The sequence below is a fragment of the Neopsephotus bourkii genome, unplaced genomic scaffold, assembly GCF_033783945.1.
Source record: "Neopsephotus bourkii isolate Nb327-2 ecotype Australia unplaced genomic scaffold, CSIRO-AGI_Nbou_v1 NB_196, whole genome shotgun sequence".
Classification (NCBI taxonomy): domain Eukaryota; kingdom Metazoa; phylum Chordata; class Aves; order Psittaciformes; family Psittacidae; genus Neopsephotus; species Neopsephotus bourkii.
The window spans coordinates 9,672,714-9,697,455 of record NW_026900709.1 but is presented as its reverse complement, the minus strand read 5'-3'; the positions used below and the strand labels follow the sequence as shown (position 1 = coordinate 9,697,455).

General features: G+C 38.3%; 1 protein-coding gene across 1 annotated transcript in view; it reads right to left on the bottom strand.

The window, feature by feature from the left end:
• TTN (titin) overlaps positions 1-24,742 on the bottom strand; it is a 256,966-nt gene that overhangs the window by 108,177 nt on the left and 124,047 nt on the right. The window contains exons 131-137 of the mRNA XM_061379384.1: positions 24,640-24,723; positions 24,217-24,309; positions 4,255-4,332; positions 3,031-3,135; positions 2,433-2,510; positions 2,014-2,067; positions 1,626-1,709 (exon numbers count right to left, since the gene is read on the bottom strand). Coding sequence (XP_061235368.1) covers positions 1,626-1,709; positions 2,014-2,067; positions 2,433-2,510; positions 3,031-3,135; positions 4,255-4,332; positions 24,217-24,309; positions 24,640-24,723 — 576 coding nt within the window. The remainder of the gene's footprint in view (positions 1-1,625; positions 1,710-2,013; positions 2,068-2,432; positions 2,511-3,030; positions 3,136-4,254; positions 4,333-24,216; positions 24,310-24,639; positions 24,724-24,742) is intronic.

The following is a 24,742-nucleotide window of genomic DNA, read 5'->3' as shown; positions in this document are numbered from 1 at the left end:
TGTGACTCTCTGGGCATATGTTTAGGTACATAAATTGACTCAATTTCCTCTTTTTCATGCACAGGAATCTTTTCTTCCTGCAGAATGCTAAACTTGTCAGAGACTTTCTCTATAGCATCTTCCCTATGAACAACCAATTTAATTTTCTCCCCTTTTTCTTCTCCAGAATCTCTTTCCATACATTCAGACGCCATAGAAATCAGTTTCAATTCTTCATTGGGTAGTGGTGGTTCATCCTTCGCATAAATATTGTTATCTATTGTAATTTCTGTTTCCTCACCTGTAAAGGTAGTCTTTCTTGAAACCATAGGTGTAATTTCTGACTCCTCTTCTTCGGGAGTCAGTATAAAATATTTAAGAGTCACTTTCTCCTGCTTATCTGCCTCTGGTTTCAGTATTCTATCAGCTGTTTCCAGTGAGATTTTGAGCTCAAGTGGCTCTACTGTCTGAATTTCTGGAACTGACTCCGTAGGACTTACTCTCTCTTTTATGTGCAAGCGTTTCTCAACCAAAATCTTCTTTAACACAATTGTCTCAGGCTTTTCTTCTTCCACTGGGGGCATTTTATCTCTATGCTTTAGTAGAGATGGCGCATCAGGCTTTTCTGCAGCTACAAAGGTTTCACAGGTAATTTAGAGAGTTAAAATCCATAAGAATAAGCATCAGGAACAGTATATTTTAAGACAAAATTTCCAGCTATACCTGAAATAAAATGAACATAGAACATCTCCACACAATAGAAACGTACAACACAATCACATAAGAAAGGCACTCACAAACAGTACAGAAGACCTAATTAAACCACTATTATGGTATAGAGCATTGTCCTGCAAGCTTGTCAATTTAAATCCAATCCAGGTTAAAAGCAGCTTTCTAATGACTATCTGGCCACCTACATAAAATGAGTTAGTTATGCCTAGCTTCATTTGGAGATGTAGCAGGTCTGGCTACATCAGCAAATAAATGACCAAGAGATATGAATAATTAAGCTTCTCCAGTACCCGAGACCTGAGCTCTATTGCAACCTGAGATCCTTTGAATGATGTGCGAGCAGCATGTACATCAGCTCTATAACAATGACCTCAAGCTCAAGGTGCTTCAGTGGAACTGGACTCTTCATAATTCTTTTTTCTTGGCAGGGAATGATCAAGGGTCCTAAACATATCAAATGAAAGTAGCAGTACTCTAGTTCTTCAGCAGCCCTGCCCCTTTTCCTCAGACTCAATAACAAATTAAAGCAGAAAACCAAACACAAGAATTGTTTAGAAACAATTTAGAATTGTTTTCTATACAGAAAAAAACAAGACAGAGTTCACAAGACATATATCAGGAAACAAAAACCATGAAGGAATCAACAGAATACACAGATTTCATAGCAGGACAATAAATAAAGGCACACATATCACTATCCAGGAGCAAGAGCACAGATTGATCTCTATGGTGTATCAGAGACACTTTTAAGATTAGGTGACAGTGCCTGGAATAAAGAGACCCTTGAAAAGGACCTCAAATCTTCCTGCAATGAATGAGTTATGTAATTGTACGTCTTCATTCCTTTTATCCTGGAGGTATTTAGTATCTCAGAGAGAAAACCCCTATATATAGCATAAAATAATCATAAATACCTGCTTTCTTTCCAACCACTGGGACTGTCACTGGAGTAGTAACAGCTGGTGCTGGTTCTGCTGCTGGTTTTGGAGATTTTAGAGCTGTAGAGAAAAAAAAAACAACCCCAAAAGGGTTCTCATATATTTGTTTTAATTTTTTTTTTTAAAGTAAGATGTTCTTTAAAACATTCTCTAGATTGTATACAAGTTCCAGTCTTAGCAATACTAAAGACATTTGTTTAATGTAAGAACACTTCTAAAATTCAGCTGGACAGGGCACTGGGGCATCTTGTCAACCTGGTATTCTATGAGTCTATGAATATCCTTTTAGCCAGAAGTCTCTGAATGGAAAATACTAGATTCACAGGAAAGGCTTCAATGATATTAATAACTAAAGAATTCTTACCCACTGCAGGTTTAGGCTCAGACCCAGGAAGTGGGATAGCTGCTTGCTTAGGTTCTGTCATTTCAAACACAACAATTACAAATAGGTTAATGTACATTGGTTGTAATCCCATTGAATGTCAAAGTTAGAAGCAACAGAGAGAATTAATCAAAGACAGAATTTATTTTTCTACATTTAATTTAGCCAAAAATCAAGAAATTAACTTGAGATAAAATCTTCAAAAGCAAGATACGATGGAATAAAGATAAATTTTTCAAGCACTGAAGAAGTAAAGACAACAAGAAATCCAGAAGAATGCAAAGTTGTTAGTCATGAACAGGCTGGTTGATAGTAATGCATTAGGTTAATATAGCACGATATTCAGCAATGAATATAATTTAGTTGCTGCCGTAAGGAAAAAGAGCACCACGCATCTGTACCTTTTGGAGGTTTGGGCACATATTTCTCCTCTTTTTTTATATCAGGTATCTCCGTTTTCTTCTTAGGAACCTCTGGGACTTTAAAATATTATTTTTATTTTGTAAGATATATTAAACCACCTTGAATCCCCAAATGTATTACCTCCAGTGTATTTAAATTTTTCATTTTTGTAGACATAAGCAGTTTCAGATGTTCATAAGATTCAGGAATATGTACTTTTAAGAGTGAGATTTGAGTACATTAGAAATAATAAATGGACAACAGGACAAATATTTGTAAAATGTTAACTAAAAGAATGCTTGGGTTAACTGTTTTGCTGTAGTTATATTTTCATCAATATTATAAAATATTTGTAGAATTCTCTTATATAAACACTGAAGATTGGAAAGCAATTCCAAAGTGCACAATTCAGACCCAAATGTGGATGTCAGGTTTAGTTAGGCTTTCTGAGAATCTTTAATTTAAACAGATTAACACAAGCCATCATTTAAAATCTCACTTTCATTTCTGAATTGCAGTGAACATTCTTGAAAATTGGATTTTTTATTTTTTTTTTTAATTATACTTCACTGGATAGATTTGAATGTAAATTAGTACCTTCAGGTTTCTTAATTTTTTCTACTGGTGTAGGTACTGGTTTAACTTCTGGTTTAGGTTCTTTTTCTGGTTTAGGTTCTTCCTCTTCTTTTTCCTTTCTAAGAACTTTAAAAGAAAAGGAATTTCAGTTTTTAAAGCACAGGTAAACAAAAGATGGTGAACAAGAAAAAAAGATTGAAATATATCAGTAATTATGAAGAAACAGGAATGTAAAATATTTAGTTTGATATAAATGGAAGATATTCTTTTAACTGTCCAAGATACTATTCTGAAAACTTTTTAAAATTCAAACTCATGTAGAGCAAAGAGATAGTTTTATTAAGAGAAGTCCATCTGGGAAGAAAGGTGCTAACTGTCAATGATAGAAAATTTCTTATAATATCACACACTTCTTATCATATTTAAATGATGAATTACTATATAGAATTATACATTAATAACTGTAGCTACAGTTATTCACTATTATTAACTCCAGTGAGAAGGCAAGACTGAATCTTCAAGCGTTGTATTTGGAGAGCCCGAATTTATATAATGTCTCTTTTTCATTTTACTTATTTCAAAATTTTTTTGACCTGTCAGATACCTATCTTGCATACCTAATGAGACTGCCTCCTGAAAAAGTGAATATCTGTATTTTATTACGCTTGAAATCTGAAGCTCAGCTGCAAGGTACACAGGAATGAATCATCACGCTGTAGTATTTCCAAGATAATTCAAATTAGTGCTTCCTTTTTCTAAGCAATAATTGAGCATGAAATGATTCAGAATGCACCAAACTTTGCCAGGAAAGGAGACTGATGTCTGATAGTAACACAGGGTTATGCGATCTGTGCAGTACTTCTAAGGAAACCATAGAAAAGAATGCAGATGGTACATATGTGACTTTAATATTTACTCTGTCACTGGAATATATTTAAGGGTCCAGAAGCTGAAGACAGTGGAAAACTGTCAACTCTATAGAGATTAGGAGAACAGGAGAGATTTATAGGGAACCACATTTTCAGTGTTCTGCTCTGTTTTCATCACAGATTCTTTAGATCTGACAGATTTTCGGGATATTCTCACTCCAACCCTGCAACTATAAAGGCTTGCTCCAAGAAGCAGACATCAGATAGTACTTTGTCTAATTTTGCATACCACACATAAACCAGTGTTGCTTAGGGGAATATACTGAACAACGTTAATATGCTAGGGGATTTTTTAAACAGAGACGAGTTACTATACCTTTTTTCAAAACAACTTCTTCTGGTGGAGGAGTAACTTCGGGAATTATTTTGCGAGGTTTCTTTACAAGTCCAGGCACTTAAAAGAATATTATTTTATTATTTTATTATGGGTTCATAACAGTAATAAGGTCTAAGCAACACTTAACCATTCCAAACACACAAATCAAATGCTAGTCCACTCCTGAATATTAAAAGCAAAGGTAAAACTGACAGATTGAAATTGATAGTTTTTATACTATAATAATAGAATATAATTCTATATTATTTGCATACCGTTGTCTTCTAGGCTTATGTGTAAGAGGAAACTTTCTTACAAATCATCAAAAGAGAAGCATGCTTTGACAAAACTATAAAGGTTATGTATTCAAAGAGTTATAGTAACATTTTTATCTCCATTTCCTCTTTCATTACAGGTTTATGTTACATATCTATTCATCTGAACTGGCTATCTGTGATTTTTTTATGGATCCACTCAGTTTAATTTATAAACTTGGAACAGCATTAAGAAGAAGCATTCCCTGCTTATCTGCTTAGCTTGTCTTAAGCTCCCATACATATGAAAAATATAAGGGAGTACTTGTAAAGTGGCTTGCTCAATTTGTTATTCATCTCCATCTTTGGAGTGTCCTCTAACAAAAATAAGCTACATTTCAGACAAATAATAAACCAAGTATGTTTGAACAATGATGTATATATTTAAACAGTAAATTATATTTTATTCCTCCCTAAGCAGACAACCAAATGAGCATGTACAAAAGTGACAGAAACTCATAAAAACTCTCACACTTCTGTGATTCTGTCTCTTGCATCTCATTGTACTGCATGATGGGAGATTAAAGTGGACATGAACATATACATCCAAGACCGGCGTCCACTGTTGAGCATAATCTAACATAGACAGCTTTTTGATAGTTCTGAGCAAATTACAGAATTAGATACCAAGAGCTACAACTTTATGATCATGAGAGGCTTAATTTGAGTAAGACTCTTATATTTGCTGAGCACCTTTAGCAGGTGGCGGTTCCAGTTTTGGAGGTTCACCGGGTTTTTCAGTCACAACTTTCTTCCTTGATCCAGGAGCTTTAAAGAAAGTTATTTGAATTTTACAACACACATAATAAGATTAGAAAAAAAGAGAACTTCCTAAAAAATAATTTAAAAAATTGATTAATATTGTTGATATAACAGAAAGACAAGAGCTTCACAGCTAAGATTTTGGCTAAGTGTTTAGAAGCAGTCAGATGATGCAGGAAGAACAGTTGGTCTGATATCAATATTAAAAAGTAACACCAGTAAATTATTGCTGGGGATTCTTTTCATTTGTAAGAACATGTTAAAGATAGAAGAATTATGTTAAAGATAGAAGAATGTGTTAACTTGGTTAAGATTTTTTTTAATAAATTGATTTCCATAACTATTAAAAAAGAACCCATATAAACTAACTTGGCATAAAACTAGTAAAAAATCGTAAGGAATGAGCATCAGTAAGGTGCACTGTTAAAGCAGTAGAAAAGAAAGAAAAGAAGAAAAGAAGAAAAGAAAAGGAAAGGGAAAGGGAAAGGGAAAGGGAAAGGGAAAGGGAAAGGGAAAGGGAAAGGGAGGGGACAGAGGAGGAAAAAGGAAAAAGGAAAAGGAAAAAGGAAAAAGGAAAAAGGAAAAAAAAGCAAGGGAAGGGAAGGGAAGGGAAGGGAAGGGAAGGGAAGGGAAGGGAAGGGAAGGGAAGGGAAGGGAAGGGAAGGGAAGGGAAGGGAAGGGAAGGGAAGGGAAGGGAAGGGAAGGGAAGGGAAGGGGAGAAGAAGAGATAGAAAGAAGAGAAGAGAGAAATAAAAACCAAAACAATCCCCAAAATACCCAGAGTGATATGTTCAAAAGCATGCTTTTCAAGATTCATCAGTATAACTTAAAGGGATTATTCGAGTTCACACTGTTAATTGTGGCTTCAGATGATTATACCTTTAAGTAGATCTTTTGCCAATTTAATATCCTCTTTTGGTGGAGTAGGTGGTGGTAGTGGTTTTCGCTTTTCAGGGATCTTCTTTTCAGGTGGTGGCACTTTGAATAACATTAAGTATATTTAGCATAAATTTAAGACCATAAGCAGTTATGTGAAGAGTAATGTACACATGTAAAGATGGTAATTTTCCCTTTCAATGAAGTCAGTGGAAAAATCTCATTGAATTCAATTGGAGTATGAAGGAGCCTTAGGCTATTGCTTTGTAGCACCCACACAGTAAAAACATCCAAGCTGACTTAAAAAAGCATATTAATAACATGAGAACAGAGGTGAGAAGCCACATGACAGGAAGACTCTTGTTGACACAAAACAAAGTGAAAACATTTAAAATAATCTGTATGTTGTCCTTAGAATTAAGAAATCACAACTAATTTCCAAAGCAGAAATGAGAGCAAAGGAAGAATTATGCAGAGACCTGCAACATACAGGTACATGTTTGAAGAATGAGAGAGCAAGAAAACTACTGCATATGAAATTAAATGAAAGGAAATGAAAGGAAATGAGAAAGGTGTCCAGCAGCCTCTAGGTAGGTACATTGTATACCTTCAACTGGTAAAGGTTCTTCTACTTCTCCAACTGGAATTTCTTCTTCTTCCTCAGGCTCAGTGTCCTTTATGATTTCATATTCTTTAAAGAATATTGACAATTTGTGTAAGTTGTCAGTGATAAGATTTCACATGAATAATTGTGTGCACATCACTTAAAAGAAAGCTACCACAACTGACACCAACAAAAACGTGTTAGGTAAGTAATAATGCAGTATCTGTTACCTTTGCGGTTAATGCATGTTCTTGAAAAAACTGAAGTACAATTTTTTAATGTGTACAACGTAAACTAAACATTAAATCTGTAGGTGAGTCGTTGTAACTAGAAAGAATAAAAGCTTCAATGCTTTCAATTAATTTAAGATTATAATAGCAATATAAATACTAGGGTTTAAGAGACTCAAATTTATTGGGAATTTATTATTATCTTAAAGAGAGACACACTTTGTTAGGAATGTCCTGTGTAGGACCATATGTAACTTGAAAATATTTGATTTTAAAACTGATATTTTACTTCAAAATATGAAAATATAATAGTAGATACATGAAACATAGACTGGTATAATCTAAAATATTAAGTGAAAAATTTAAATACATTACAATAGGAAAAAAAGGACATCTATTTTGGGGCTTATGCTTGGAAGAACAAGATTGTTTTTACAGTAATAACTCTGATGGCACAAACCTTCACTTGGTACTGGTTCAGGTATTTTAGGGACAGCAACAGGTACTTTTTCCTCTGGGACAGGTTCCTTAGGCACCTCAGGCACTTTAAAAAACATTATTTCATCTTCAGACATGTACATAAATGTACATACGATACATAAAAATGACAAGGAAACTTAGCACAGAAAATCATGGTGAGTAACAACAGTCATAACCATGAAAGACTGTTCCAAACAGTCTTTCCCAATGTAGTCTATGTACACATGACACATTTTATACACTCAGTTACAAGCAAAGAAAAGAGACAAAAGAAAATATTTCTTCTCAGGAGATGCCTCCTGCAAATGTATACCTTTGGTTGGAGGAGGTTCTGGCTTTTTAAATTCTTCCTCTTTAGGTGTTATAAGAGGCACTTTCTCGTCTGGGACAGCACTTTCCTCCACTTCAGGAGCTTAAAGATATTAGTAAATTATCATTTTGTGAAAAATAACATAAATATATACATACAACACTTAAAAGTACAACAACTAAAAACTATAAGAAATGAAAAATGTAAGAATAACATATTAACTGACAGATTATTCCCTCATATACATAACCACCGCATACATCAATGAAACAAGTGAAAACATTCTGAGAATAGAGAAAATGAGGCTCAGTGATTGATGCATGTACCTTTAACTGAAGGAACTGTATGTTTTTTAAGGACAGGCAGAGGCTCTGGTATTTTTGGCACAGCCACAGGCTCGGATTTCTTGGGCACAACCACAGGTTTCTTGAGTACTGCCTCAGGTTTCTTGGGCAAAGACACAGGTTTCTTGGGTGTCGCCTCAGGTTTCTTAGGCACTGCCACAGGCTTTGGGGGAGTGACCACTGGCACCTCCTCTTCTGGCTCTTCCTCCTCGGCCACCTCAGGCACTTTAAAGATATTGGTCCCATTTACTTGACTGTGCTAAAGATCAGAAATCAGCCAACTGGCAAGCAGAAGCAGGAAAGTAAACCCTTGACAGACTACGAGGGAGCCCTCTCTAGGGAAGCATACTTCCTTCAGGAGGACCACTCTCAGCAAGGAGCCAAATCATGGACTTATGAGAGAGCTCTTGCTGACAAACACCACTTTTTCTTGCAGGCATGTAGAGGCACACAGGGACACACCACAAGCAAATGCTGCTCTCACCCCGCCACACAGAACACAGAGGGGCAAAGAGCACTCAGGACTGTGGAAACATAGAAGGAAGAACGGGCTCTTTCAGAACGCCACTGTGTACCTTCAGCTGGACGAGCTTCTGGCTCTCCAGCCTCAGCAACTGGTGCCACTTCTTCAGGTGCTTCCTCCTCCTCTTCCTCTGCCTCAGGCTCCTCAGGCGTCTCAGGAGCTTCAAAGATATTAGTGTGTTTTGTTTTACACTGGTGAAAGCACATGCCAAATAGGAACAAAATCCAGGGCAATGCAGATACAGAGCATCACCACACAGCCAGCTCATCACCTTACACACACATACGGCACCGTTTACCAGGCATGCACAGTCCTGAGAATCTCTGTTTGGAAACAGAGACAGGCCAAGAGAGGGAGGACAACACTCAAGAGAAGAAGATAAAATATCTTCTTTGTTAAGTTATCCATGAAAAGAGGTACCTCTGGGTGTTGGAAGCTCTGGTGCTTTGGCAATGGGAACGGACACTTTTTCCTTACGAGTAGCCTTCCTGGGCACCTCAGGTGCTTCAAAGATATTAGTAACAGTCAGTTTTATACATTAAACAAGAAGGTGAACAATGAAACACAAACTAGAGATGCACTCATGAAGGTAAGCAAACTGGTCTCACAGTGTCTTGAGCCCATTTCTCCCTCACTCACAGACATATACACAAACCCACAAAGAGGCACAGAGAGGCACAGAGAGGCACAAGGTGGTGATGTCAAGTAGGTTCTGTGAGAAAACTGATGGCTATATTTAGGTTCTACTGAAGGTGAGGTGTGAATTAGGATTCCCCTCTCTGTACTCAGCAGCCTTAGCTACCTGAGGGTAGGGAGCATCATTTCTGCCTTGCTCGGATCTGACCTTTCCCTGGGATCAACCTCAGCCCATAACTTATGTTTTGCCATTCATTATGAAGCTGCCAATGCTTTGAACTCAGGAGTGCGGGCAGTGACAGTGTGAGGAGTGCAGTATTTCTCCTTTGTCCATATGTCTGTCCTTCTCTATTTCTGGGGTTTTTTTGTTTGTTTGTTTTTTTGTTTTTTTGTTTTATTATCTGACTTTCATATCCGAAGTAGGTCTCTTGCCTCAATTTAGATGTCACTGTGGCAACTTCCACAGCCTGTATGGTTCACCCGATTTTATAACCATTCTTTCCTTAATATTAACTCCAAAATGATCACCATTTTCTTTAAACACTTGATATGCTGTCACTGTTTCTTACTGCCCTCATAGATGCATCTCTGATTAAAATTGCTTTTTATTTTGAACTATATGTCTGTTGCAGAGACTGGGACTGTCAAGAGTCAGACATTCGATGTGTCAATTGAAGAAAAGAAAATTGGGCAGTAGAATGAAAAACTTACAATCAAGTTTTAAAATATAACACTTAAGTATCTGCAGATTCAAAATATAAAAACAAATCACTAAACTAAAATTTTATTGGTGTTATTTATTAAAAAAAAACCCAAAGAATTTGAATCCTTAATTGACAGAACAGAATGTTGAAATTTCAGGCTATCACGAGTGAACAGGGTAAGAGAGATGACAAATAATGTGTAAGACAGCAAGACAGTCTCATTCAAGCTGAGGCAGAGGGCAACAGGTACCTTGAACTGGTGCAGGCTCTGGCTTTTTTGGCACAGTTACAGGTATGGGCTCTTCCACAACACTTTTCTTGGGCACCTTGGGCACTTCAAAGATATTAGTATGCTTTAGTTTTGTGGGCTCTACAGGTATATATGAAACAATAAGATCATCAATAATACATGCATGCAGTCTTCCTTGAGAAAGTGCTGGGGGTACCTAAAGTCATCACTTATGCTTTGCTTCAAATGCTTGGAATAACCAGGGTGTAAAGCATGGCAGGCAGGAGGTGGGAACTCTGTGTTTAGTTTCTGTTTCTCAGTCAGGCAGAAATATAGAAAACACACACCTTCTTCTGCACCCCAGTCAGAGAATTATTTATGGAATCCTACTGCATTTGAGTATCAGACATATATCATTCATTTATCACTACATGGTCATTGTAACAATTTTAAGAAAGCTGTCATGTGCTTATATTTACAGCTTCTTTCTATGGGCTATTTCCACTCTTGACCTCTCATTTTGCAGTCTTCCACAAGCTTCTGGCTTTTAGGATTCTTTACTGACTACAGAAATACATATTTCCTTTCCTTTCTTTTTGGTCATATTAATAACAGCCCTTTTACTGTAGTACTACTGTGGATCATGAGTAGATATATCCAGACTTTTGCTAGCAAATCCACCTCTTATATTATTAGCACTAACTTGCTTTTAAAGAGGCAGAGAACTGATACTGCTGCTGTCATCCAGCAATACAGTCTATTAGAAAATTCACAGATTCAACATTATGTTCTTTAAAGTGTTGACTTATTTGCAGGCTCTTGCTCAGAGCAACATATTATTCCATTTCAACCAAGCATGCAGTAGTTGCTAATACTTAAACTTTACCAGAAAGTTCAGAAAGTGACAGATATTTATCAAGAAACCGATATTAGTTTTACTGCCATCATTTAGGTACTCCACATGGCGCTTTGTATTTCTTATCCCCTATCTGCAATAGGTCATTGCCAGAAAAACTAGCCTAACTTAGGTACAGAAGAGCATGGTGTTTCTTTCTAATAATGATACAAATAGTGATGGCATGTACCTTTGGCTGGTGGTGGTTCTGATATTTTGGGTACAGCAGCGGGTGGTTTTTCTTGCTGGACAGCTTTCTTGGGCACCTTGAGCACTTTAAAGATATTATTTCCTCTTAAATTCCCAGTTAAAATGTACAAGAGAGCATAACACACGATAAAATCCAAGAGTTTAGATATTTCTGAGACTGTGACATTCCTCTATTGACTAGTTTGTTAGTCACATATGCAAAGATAGGCACAGCACCGGCGAGGGGAAGAGAACACAAAACATGTACTATGCAGAAGAAGGTATAAGAAGTGAAAATAGTGATCGGTACTCTAAAGTAAAAAGCAAATCCCTTCAGAAGATATACCTTTAGCTGGTGGAGCCTCAGGCTTCTTGGGTGCTGCTGCTGGTTTCTTGGGCACTGCCACAGGCTTTGGGGGAACGACCACTGGCACCTCTTCTTCTGGCTCTTCCTCCTCAGCCACCTCAGGCACTTTAAAGATATTGGTCCCATTTACTTGACTGTGCTAAAGATCAGAAATCAGCCAACTGGCAAGCAGAAGCAGGAAAGTAAACCCTTGACAGACTACGAGGGAGCCCTCTCTAGGGAAGCATACTTCCTTCAGGAGGACCACTCTCAGCAAGGAGCCAAATCATGGACTTATGAGAGAGCACTTGCTGACAAACACCACTTTTTCTTGCAGGCATGTAGAGGCACACAGGGACACACCACAAGCAAATGCTGCTCTCACCCCGCCACACAGAACACAGAGGGGCAAAGAGCACTCAGGACTGTGGAAACATAGAAGGAAGAACGGGCTCTTTCAGAACACCACTGTGTACCTTCAGCTGGACGAGCTTCTGGCTCTCCAGCCTCAGCAACTGGTGCCACTTCTTCAGGTGCTTCCTCCTCCTCTTCCTCAGGCATCTCAGGCACTTCAAAGATATTAGTGTGTTTTGTTTTACACTGGTGAAAGCACATGCCAAATAGGAACAAAATCCAGGGCAACACAGATACAGAACATCACCACACAGCCAGCTCATCACCTTACACACACATACAGCACCGTTTACCAGGCATGCACAGTCCTGAGAATCTCTGTTTGGAAACAGAGACAGGCCAAGAGAGGGAGGACAACACTCAAGAGAAGAAGATAAAATATCTTCTTTATAAGTTATCCATGAAAAGAGGTACCTCTGGGTGCTGGAAGCTCTGGTGCTTTGGCAATGGGAACGGACACTTTTTCCTCACGAGTAGCCTTCCTGGGCACCTCAGGTGCTTCAAAGATATTAGTAACAGTCAGTTTTATACATTAAACAAGAAGGTGAACAATGAAACACAAACTAGAGATGCGCTCATGAAGGTAAGCAAACTGGTCTCACAGTGTCTTAAGCCCATTTCTCCCTCACTCACAGACATATACACAAACCCACAGAGAGGCACAGAGAGGCACAAGGTGGTGATGTCAAGTAGGTTCTGTGAGAAAACTGGTGGCTATATTTAGATTCTGCTGAGGGTGAAGTGTGAATTAGGAATCCCCTCTCTGTACTCAGCAGCCTTAGCTACCTGAGAGGAGGCAGCATCATTTCTGCCTTGCTCGGATCTGACCTTTCCCTGGGATCAACCTCAGACCATAACTTATGTGTTGCCATTCATTATGAATCTGACAGTGCTTTTCAGTCAGCAGTGTGGCAGTGACAGTGTGAAGAACAGAAATCCAATTATCATTTTTATTTCTCTGCTCTATTTATTTTCTCTTTTTTTGTTTTTCAGTTTTTTTGCTATAATGGTACATGATGGGTTCAACTTAGTGACCTTTCAGGGCTCCTACAACCCTGTATTTTGAAAATGCTTTACTTCTGCATATAAGGGGCACCTTCATTGTTAGCAGGTTTCCTTGTTCTCATTATTTGAGTAATGCAGAATAATTTTATATAAATAGAGATGATCTGATGGTCTTTCACCTAATCACTATTTGCAATAAATTTGCAGTTTTGTGCATCTGATTTTCTTGCTTCTATATGAGCTTACTGTCTGAAAAAAAATTTATTACATCTTTATATCAATGTATGCCTACAGCCATATAATTTTCTCATAGCAAATGTGACCATGGTTTGAAAACCATGCCATCTACCATGCATTTGAATAAGCACTACATTTACTGAGGAGTTTGGAGTAGCTATTATTAGGGATCTAGGCCCATATCACATACACGCAAGGCTTGAGCTACTTACTTACGTAAACTGTCCTGTCTAGGTACATACCTCCTTTTATTCTAGGACTTCATTTCCAATAGCAGCATTAGTAACAGTCCATTTCCTCCTTATTCTCTCTGATCAGTTTTTATAAGTTCTTTATTTATTGTCTGATTCTTAACATTGCTCTGACACAACTACATCTGGTTATTACAACGATATAAGACACAGTTGCCAGGTAGCAGTTGTTACAGGAAAATATTTTAGGTAAAAAAAAACAGAAACAACTATTATTTGAGACATTTGTGAAAAAAGATAAAGATAGAAGTTTACATTAAAAGTATATCTTAAGTTTTTTTCCCATGTATCTTATCAGTTATGATATATAGTGATTTTAGATTCTGAACACATATGAGGGAGATAGTGAGAGTCCTCCATGTTCCCTATATATTTGCCATTCTAACAATAGAACATGTACACACTGTAGAATGTCGATATTTCAGGCAATCACAAATGAGCAGGGTAACAGACATGACAAATAATGTGTAAGACAGTCTCTTTCAGGCTGAGGCAGAGGACAACAGGTACCTCGAACTGGTGCAGGCTCTGGCTTTTTTGGCACAGTTACAGGTATGGGCTCTTCCACAACACTTTTCTTGGGCACCTTGGGCACTTCAAAGATATTAGTATGCTTTAGTTTTGTGGGCTCTACAGGTATATATGAAACAATAAGATCATCAATAATACATGCATGCAGTCTTCCTTGAGAAAGTGCTGGGGGTACCTAAAGTCATCACTTATGCTTTGCTTCAAATGCTTGGAATAACCAGGGTGTAAAGCATGGCAGGCAGGAGGTGGGAACTCTGTGTTTAGTTTCTGTTTCTCAGTCAGGCAGAAATATAGAAAACACACACCTTCTTTCTGCACCCCATCAGAGAATTATTTATGGAATCCTACTGCATTTGAGTATCAGACATATATCATTCATTTATCACTACATGGTCATTGTAACAATTTTAAGAAAGCTGTCATGTGCTTTATATTTACAGCTTCTTTCTATCAGCTATTTCCACTCGTTCCTCTTCATTTTCAGTCTTCCACAGCTCCTGGCTTTTAGATTCTACTGACTACAGAAATACATATTTTCTTTCCTTTCTTTTTGGTCATATTAATGACCCTTTACTGTAGTACTACTGTGGATCATGAGTAGATATATCCAGACTTTTGCTAGCAAATCCACCTCTTATATTATTAGCACTAACTTGCTTTTAAAGAGGCAGAGAACTGATACTGCTGCTGTCATCCAGCAATACAGTCTATTAGAAAATTCACAGATTCAACATTATGTTCTTTAAAGTGTTGACTTATTTGCAGGCTCTTGCTCAGAGCAACATATTATTCCATTTCAACCAAGCATGCAGTAGTTGCTAATTCTTAAACTTTACCAGAAAGTTCAGAAAGTGACAGATATTTATCAAGAAACCGATATTAGTTTTACTGCCATCATTTAGGTACTCCACATGGCGCTTTGTATTTCTTATCCCCTATCTGCAATAGGTCATTGCCAGAAAAGCTAGCCTAACTTAGGTACAGAAGAGCATGATGTTTCTTTCTAATAATGATACAAATAGTGATGGCATGTACCTTTGGCTGGTGGTGGTTCTGATATTTTGGGTACAGCAGCGGGTGGTTTTTCTTGCTGGACAGCTTTCTTGGGCACCTTGAGCACTTTAAAGATATTATTTCCTCTTAAATTCCCAGTTAAAATGTACAAGAGAGCATAACACACGATAAAATCCAAGAGTTTAGATATTTCTGAGACTGTGACATTCCTCTATTGACTAGTTTGTTAGTCACATATGCAAAGATAGGCACAGCACCGGCGAGGGGAAGAGGACACAAAACATGTACTATGCAGAAGAAGGTATAAGAAGTGAAAATAGTGATCAGTACTCTAAAGTAAAAAGCAAATCCCTTCAGAAGATATACCTTTAGCTGGTGGAGCCTCAGGCTTCTTGGGTGCTGCTGCTGGTTTCTTGGGCACTGCCACAGGCTTTGGGGGAACGACCACTGGCACCTCCTCTTCTGGCTCTTCCTCCTCAGCCACCTCAGGCACTTTAAAGATATTGGTCCCATTTACTTGACTGTGCTAAAGATCAGAAATCAGCCAACTGGCAAGCAGAAGCAGGAAAGTAAACCCTTGACAGACTACGAGGGAGCCCTCTCTGGGGAAGCATACTTCCTTCAGGAGGACCACTCTCAGCAAGGAGCCAAATCATGGACTTATGAGAGAGCTCTTGCTGACAAACACCACTTTTTCTTGCAGGCATGTAGAGGCACACAGGGACACACCACAAGCAAATGCTGCTCTCACCCCGCCACACAGAACACAGAGGGGCAAAGAGCACTCAGGAATGTGGAAACATAGAAGGAAGAACGGGCTCTTTCAGAACACCACTGTGTACCTTCAGCTGGACGAGCTTCTGGCTCTCCAGCCTCAGCAACTGGTGCCACTTCTTCAGGTGCTTCCTCCTCCTCTTCCTCAGGCATCTCAGGCACTTCAAAGATATTAGTGTGTTTTGTTTTACACTGGTGAAAGCACATGCCAAATAGGAACAAAATCCAGGGCAACACAGATACAGAACATCACCACACAGCCAGCTCATCACCTTACACACACATACGGCACCGTTTACCAGGCATGCACAGTCCTGAGAATCTCTGTTTGGAAACAGAGACAGGCCAAGAGAGGGAGGACAACACTCAAGAGAAGAAGATAAAATATCTTCTTTATAAGTTATCCATGAAAAGAGGTACCTCTGGGTGCTGGAAGCTCTGGTGCTTTGGTAATGGGAACGGACACTTTTTCCTCACGAGTAGCCTTCCTGGGCACCTCAGGTGCTTCAAAGATATTAGTAACAGTCAGTTTTATACATTAAACAAGAAGGTGAACAATGAAACACAAACTAGAGATGCGCTCATGAAGGTAAGCAAACTGGTCTCACAGTGTCTTGAGCCCATTTCTCCCTCACTCACAGACATATACACAAACCCACAGAGAGTCACAGAGAGGCACAGAGAGGCACAAGGTGGTGATGTCAAGTAGGTTCTGTGAGAAAACTGATGGCTATATTTAGGTACTGCTGAGGGTGAGGTGTGAATTAGGATTCCCCTCTCTGTACTCAGCAGCCTTAGCTACCTGAGAGGAGGCAGCATCATTTCTGCCTTGCTGGGATCTGACCTTTCCCTGGGATCAACCTCAGCCCAGAACTTATGTTTTGCCATTCATTATGAAGCTGCCAATGCTTTGAACTCAGGAGTGCGGGCAGTGACAGTGTGAGGAGTGCAGTATTTCTCCTTTGTCCATATGTCTGTCCTTCTCTATTTCTGGTCTGTTTTTTTTTTTTTTTTATTTTATTTTATTATCTGATTTTCGTATCCGAAGTAGGTCTCTTGCCTCAATTTAGATGTCACTGTGGCAACTTCCACAGCCTGTATTGCTCACCCGATTTTATAACCATTCTTTCCTTAATATTAACTCCAAAATGATCACCATTTTCTTTAAACACTTGATATGCTGTCACTGTTTCTTACCGCCCTCATAGATGCATCTCTGATTAAAATTGCTTTTTATTTTGAACAATATGTCTGTTGCAGAGACTGGGACTGTCAAGAGCCAGACATTCGATGTGTCAATTGAAGAAAAGAAAATTGGGCAGTAGAATGAAAAACTTACAATCAAGTTTTAAAATATAACACTTAAGTATCTGCAGATTCAAAATATAAAAACAAATCACTAAACTAAAATTTTATTGGTGTTATTTATAAGAAAAAACTAAGAAATTGAATCCTTAATTCATAGAACAGAATGTTGAAATTTCAGGCAATCGCGAGTGAACAGGGTAACACACATGACAAATAATGCATAAGACAGTAAGACACAGTCTCTTTCAAGCTGAGGCAGAGGGCAACAGGTACCTCGAACTGGTGCAGGCTCTGGCTTTTTTGGCAAAGTTACAGGTATAGGCTCTTCCACAACACTTTTCTTGGGCACCTTGAGCACTTCAAAGATATTAGTATGCTTTAGTTTTGTGGGCTCTACAGGTATATATGAAACAATAAGATCATCAATAATACATGCATGCAGTCTTCCTTGAGAAAGTGCTGGGGGTACCTAAAGTCATCACTTATGCTTTGCTTCAAATGCTTGGAATAACCAGGGTGTAAAGCATGGCAGGCAGGAGGTGGGAACTCTGTGTTTAGTTTCTGTTTCTCAGTCAGGCAGAAATATAGAAAACACACACCTTTCTGCACCCCATCAGAGAATTATTTATGGAATCCTACTGCATTTGAGTATCAGACATATATCATTCATTTATCACTACATGGTCATTGTAACAATTTTAAGAAAGCTATCATGTGCTTTATATTTACAGCTTCTTTCTATCAGCTATTTCCACTCGTTCCTCTTCATTTTCAGTCTTCCACAGCTCCTGGCTTTTAGATTCTACTGACTACAGAAATACATATTATCTTTCCTTTCTTTTTGGTCATATTAATGACCCTTTACTGTAGTACTACTGTGGATCATGAGTAGATATATCCAGACTTTTGCTAGCAAATCCACCTCTTATATTATTATCACTAACTTGCTTTTAAAGAGGCAGAGAACTGATACTGCTGCTGTCATCCAGCAATACAGTCTATTAGAAAACTCACAGATTCAAGATTATATTCTTTAAAGTGTTGACTTATTTGCAGGCTCTTGCTCAGAGCAACATATTATTCCATTTCAACCAAGCATGCAGTAGTTGCTAATTCTTAAACTTTACCAGAAAGTTCAGAAAGTGACAGATATTTATCAAGAAACCGATATTAGTTTTACTGCCATCATTTAGGTACTCCACATGGCGCTTTGTATTTCTTATCCCCTATCTGCAATAGGTCATTGCCAGAAAAGGTAGCCTAACTTAGGTACAGAAGAGCATGATGTTTCTTTCTAATAATGATACAAATAGTGATGGCATGTACCTTTGGCTGGTGGTGGTTCTGATATTTTGGGTACAGCAGCGGGTGGTTTTTCTTGCTGGACAGCTTTCTTGGGCACCTTGAGCACTTTAAAGATATTATTTCCTCTTAAATTCCCAGTTAAAATGTACAAGAGAGCATAACACACAATAAAATCCAAGAGTTTAGATATTTCTGAGACTGTGACATTCCCTTATTGACTAGTTTGTTAGTCACATGCAAATATAGGCACAGCACCGGCGAGGGGAAGAGGACACAAAACATGTACTATGCAGAAGAAGGTATAAGAAGTGAAAATAGTGATCAGTACTCTAAAGTAAAAAGCAAATCCCTTCAGAAGATATACCTTTAGCTGGTGGAGCCTCAGGCTTCTTGGGTGCTGCTGCTGGTTTCTTGGGCACTGCCACAGGCTTTGGGGGAGTGACCACTGGCACCTCCTCTTCTGGCTCTTCCTCCTCAGCCACCTCAGGCACTTTAAAGATATTGGTCCCATTTACTTGACTGTGCTAAAGATCAGAAATCAGCCAACTGGCAAGCAGAAGCAGGAAAGTAAACCCTTGACAGACTACGAGGGAGCCCTCTCTAGGGAAGCATACTTCCTTCAGGAGGACCACTCTCAGCAAGGAGCCAAATCATGGACTTATGAGAGAGCACTTGCTGACAAACACCACTTTTTCTTGCAGGCATGTAGAGGCACACAGGGACACACCACAAGCAAATGCTGCTCTCACCCCGCCACACAGAACACAGAGGGGCAAAGAGCACTCAGGACTGTGGAAACATAGAAGGAAGAACGGGCTCTTTCAGAACACCACTGTGTACCTTCAGCTGGACGAGCTTCTGGCTCTCCAGCCTCAGCAACTGGTGCCACTTCTTCAGGTGCTTCCTCCTCCTCTTCCTCAGGCATCTCAGGCACTTCAAAGATATTAGTGTGTTTTGTTTTACACTGGTGAAAGCACATGCCAAATAGGAACAAAATCCAGGGCAACGCAGATACAGAACATCACCACACAGCCAGCTCATCACCTTACACACACATACGGCACCGTTTACCAGGCATGCACAGTCCTGAGAATCTCTGTTTGGAAACAGAGACAGGCCAAGAGAGGGAGGACAACACTCAAGAGAAGAAGATAAAATATCTTCTTTGTTAAGTTATCCATGAAAAGAGGTACCTCTGGGTGCTGGAAGCTCTGGTGCTTTGGCAATGGGAACGGACACTTTTTCCTCACGAGTAGCCTTCCTGGGCACCTCAGGTGCTTCAAAGATATTAGTAACAGTCAGTTTTATACATTAAACAAGAAGGTGAACAATGAAACACAAACTAGAGATGCACTCATGAAGGTAAGCAAACTGGTCTCACAGTGTCTTGAGCCCATTTCTCCCTCACTCACAGACATATACGCAAACCCACAGAGAGGCACAGAGAGGCACAAGGTGGTGATGTCAAGTAGGTTCTGTGAGAAAACTGATGGCTATATTTAGGTTCTGCTGAGGGTGAGGTGTGAATTAGGATTCCCCTCTCTGTACTCAGCAGCCTTAGCTACCTGAGAGGAGGCAGCATCATTTCTGCCTTCCTGGGATCTGACCTTTCCCTGGGATCAACCTCAGCCCAGAACTTATGTTTTGCCATTCATTATGAATCTGACAGTGCTTTTCAGTCAGCAGTGTGGGCAGTGACAGTGTGAAGAATGGAAAGCCCATCATCATTACTATTTCTCTTTGTTTATTTTATTTTTTTCTTCAAATCTTTTGCTATACTGGTACATTGTGGTTTTGACCTCGTGACCTTTCAGGGCTTCTGTAATACTGCAAATTAAAAATATTTTTTCCCATTCATCTTATCAGCTATGATTTATAGTAGTTTAAGATTCTGAACACATATGAGGAAGATTGTGAGAGTCCTCCATGTTTTCTATATATTTGCGTTTTTCTAACAATAGAACATGTATACGGCAGAGATCATAGAAATTTCAGGCAATCACACATGAGCAGCGTAACAGACATGACAAATAATGTCTAAGACAGACACATTCTCTTTAAGTCTGATGCACAGTGCAACAGGTACCTCGAACTGGTGCAGGCTCTGGCTTTTTTGGCACAGTTACATGTATGGGCTCTTCCACAACACTTTTCTTGGGCACCTTGGGCACTTCAAAGATATTAGTATGCTTTAGTTTTGTGTGCTCTACGGGTGTATGAAACAGTAAGATGATCAATAATACATGCATGCAGTCTTCTTTGAGAAAGTGCTGGGGGTACATTCAGTCATCACTTATGCTTTGCTTCAAACACTTGGAATAACCAGAGTGTAAAATATGGCAGGCAGGAGGTGGGAATTCTGTGTTTAGTTTCTGTTTCTGAGTCAGGCAGAAACATAGAAAACACATGCCTTCTTTCTAACAGTTGAAAGACTACATGGAATTCGACTGCATTTGAGTACTAGTCATATACCATTTATGACTGTGTGTTCTGTGTTAGTTTTAGCAGTCACTGTCATTCTTTTATTTGTCACTTGGAAATTCTCACTATTTTTTATTTCTGAACTTGACTTTACCTTTCTGTTTTCCATCTTTGTATGCTTACTCTCTTTTTTTGCTTGGCACATTCTTTCCTATTACAGCTCTCACTTGCATTCTCATCATTAGATGCTGCTTATAAGTATTTCCCTTTATATTATTTTTTTAATGATTTAAATTTCATCATTATGGGGTGGTTATTTTATTTGAGGAAAGTTGTATTTCAGATGGAGACAAATTGGTGCAGAGGGTATTTACTTCTCTGGTCAGTGTTTGGGACTTTCTAAAGAAAATGAAATGATGCAGCACTGCATCAATCTATGCTGTGTACAGCTTTACAGTATCTTAAGTCATCTTTAGTATTTGAATTCTAAAGTCTCTTATCCTCATTAATCTGAGAAAAGAAATGCCTCCTATAAAGTTCAGTGAATGTTGCTCACATGAGCTTCACAGGTCTTTCGTGCTACTCCTACTATGTAAATGCTTTGCAAATCACAGAGGGGAGAATGTTGACATTCTCTACTTCAGACAGTGGAGAATGTTGACATATGTACAAAATACAGGTAAATTACAATTAACCATTTAAATAAAAGATTCTGCTTCATGATGCTACCTGTGACACCACAAATACATAAAGACGTTTGCAATTATTTTGCTCTATTTACAGAAGCTGGTACTTTCTGCTGAAACCTTCTACTTAGTTTTGTCATAGAAACATAGAATCATTTAGGTTGGGCAAGGCCTTTTAAATCATCATATTCTACAGTAAACCTGCCAAGTCCCAGTGAACTATGCATTAAACAATCCCTATTAATAATGTGAACAACAGTTTATGCATCCATTCTCTTGTTTAGTGTCCAAAATATTTTGGCATCGATTGTTAACAAGAGTTCATAGTACCTGCTTGATTTATTGCTATAGCCTAAGAAATAAAATCTTAAAAAAAAAGCGATATAAGAAAAGTTTGAATGCTTTTAGTTGAGGAAACATTTAACACCCCTGCACAGCGATTATTTTATGGTATATCTCTCTCATATTTTAGATATCAGAATATACAGTGAAAGAACAATTTAAAATGAGATCATTTAAAGCCAACCAACCTTCATTATGGTGTTAATCATGGTGGTATGTGTCTTTAGTAAGTGAAGTTCCTGTATTTTTAGGTAATGTGCTCTTTCTCCTCTGGGGAGCCCTCTCAGGTATCTCATGCACTTCAAAGATATTAGTGCATTTCATTTTGCAAGTACAATACAACAATATAAGTACAGAGACTGAAACACGCAGAACAATAGACGTGTTCTCGAGTAAGAACTTGGTACACACTCATACTCTGTTTAGCAGGCATCATTTAAAACATCAGATTTGAAATGACAGACAGAACAAAAGAGGTTGAGATAATAAGAGAAGAAAATTAGGTGTGTTTAATATATATGTGTGCTAATATGTACCTCTGACTGATGGAGATTCTGACTTTTCAGGAACAGCTATAGGAATTTTCTCTTCTGGGATAGCCTTTCCGGGCATTGCATGCTCTTTAAAGATATTAGTAACTTTTAGTTATTTGTATTAAGCTTTAAAACTAACAGTGAAACATCATATACTCAAGAGAGTGAAAAGAGATCCTATTCATAAGTAGTACCTTTAGGTGGTGCAGCTGCTCGTATTTTAGGTAGAGCAACACTCTCCTGCTTTTCGGCCAGCTTGGCTGGTGGTGGTTCCTCAGATGCCAGAAGAGGCTCCGGTTCTTTAGGTGCTACTTCAGGCTTTGGTTTTTGAAGTGCTGTAGAAGGCTTTAGTTTTTTGAGTGCTAAAATTGTTTCTGGTTCCTCAGGCTCCATGACAGGTTCTGACTTGCCGGCTGCCACAATGCGCTTTGATTTTCTGGACTCCTCAATATGCACTGATTTTTGGAAACCTGCAACAAACTCTGTTGCTTCATTTGCTACAACAAGCTCTGTTTTTTGGTGTGGCATAAAAGGTTTTGTTTTGGGGGGCACCACAAAATGCTCTGATTTTTGGGTTGATGCAACTGTCTCTGACTCCTTAAGTGCCACAATGTGCTCAGGTTCCTCAGGGGCCAGGAATGGCTCTGTTTTTGGGGGTTCCACAACAGGCTTTTGTTTTGGAGGCGTCATGCCATGCTTTAGTTTTTGGGGTGCCACATCAGGCTTGGGTTCTTCAGGTAGCACAATATACTCTTGTTTCTCAAGCACCACAAGACGCTCTGCTTTTTGGAATGCCACAACATATTCTGTTGTTTGAGGTGCCAAAATAGTCTCAGGCTCCTCAGATACCACAACATACTCTGGTTTTGGGGGTTCCACAACAGGCTTTTGTTTTTGGGCCACTCTAGCAGGTTCTGGTTCTTGAGGTTTTATCTCTTGAGGCTTTGGTTTTGGGGGTCCTGCAATGGGCTTTGGTTTTCTGGAAACTGGAAGAGGTACTTCCTTTTCTGGGAAAGTTGTCTTGGCCACTTCATGTACATAAAAGATATTAGTTCTAAATTTAACAAGTGCACTGACAAGCATACCAAGTTTAAGTGAATCATAAAACATAAACCCACAGTTGTAATAAAAACATTAAAAACATATCAGGTATCAGTCATTTACGTTGGCCTTTGTAATGATGAATATACCACGTTTGTCTCTTTTCCCTTTTCTCTCAAATGTACAAACACACCACAAGCCTCATGACACTGATAGTATAATTTAAGCTATAAGTAAAATCTATGGTAATTATAAACAAGAATGGACAGGACAAAAGACTAATAACATTGCAGGTGATAAGCAGACTCTTATAATAAGACTCTTTCAAGAATTAGCAGTGATGGCATATAATTTTTCTTGGTAAAGTTCTGCTTTTAGTTACTAGAATGAGTACTTTCTTTTCTTCTACTATTATCACTTTAAACATATTAGCTGCAGTTGCTTTCACGAACCAACTGTAGTAGAACAGTAAGAATAATCTAAAACAGTAAGATGAATTGAAGTTTAAGATACAGGCCATTTAGACATCCAAGATTTGTCACTATTCTTCAAAAAGACACAGGTATAATTTAGAATCTCAGAAAAGTGAAGGCCTGCAAAATCAATGTTTAAAGAAAAGAGGATTTGCTTTTCTTATTTTATTAGTGTTGAGATTTACCTGTCTCAGGCTCTGGTTCTTCAGGTGCAGGTTCTGGTTCTTTAGGCACAGATATTTTCTTTTCTGGAACAACTTTCTTCGGCACCTCAGGTTCTTTAAAGATATTTATTTGGTTTACTTTCAGGAATTTGAAGAATGGGAATTAAAAAGGCTACAATAGCTCCAAGATGAAAAACATTAAACAGAATCAGAAAAAAACCCAAAACAAACTAATAAATAGTCTTTGCTTTTTTCATACTGTTTGATGTACACCATTTATAGCCACTGTTGCTTACTAGGAGCTATTCACAAGTGAAGAAGACAACACAATCTGTAACATTTATAGATATTAGAATATAAAAAAGATGATAATACAAATTTAAAACTAATATTTAGAGAAACAAATTAAAATTCCTGTACAATTTTATCAGTATTGAAAATTACCTTTAGGTGGTGGAGGTTCTGGTTTTTTAGGAGCTTCAGTGTGTACTTTTTCTTCTGAAACAACTTTCTTGGGCACCTCAGGAACTTTAAAGAAAGTAATTAA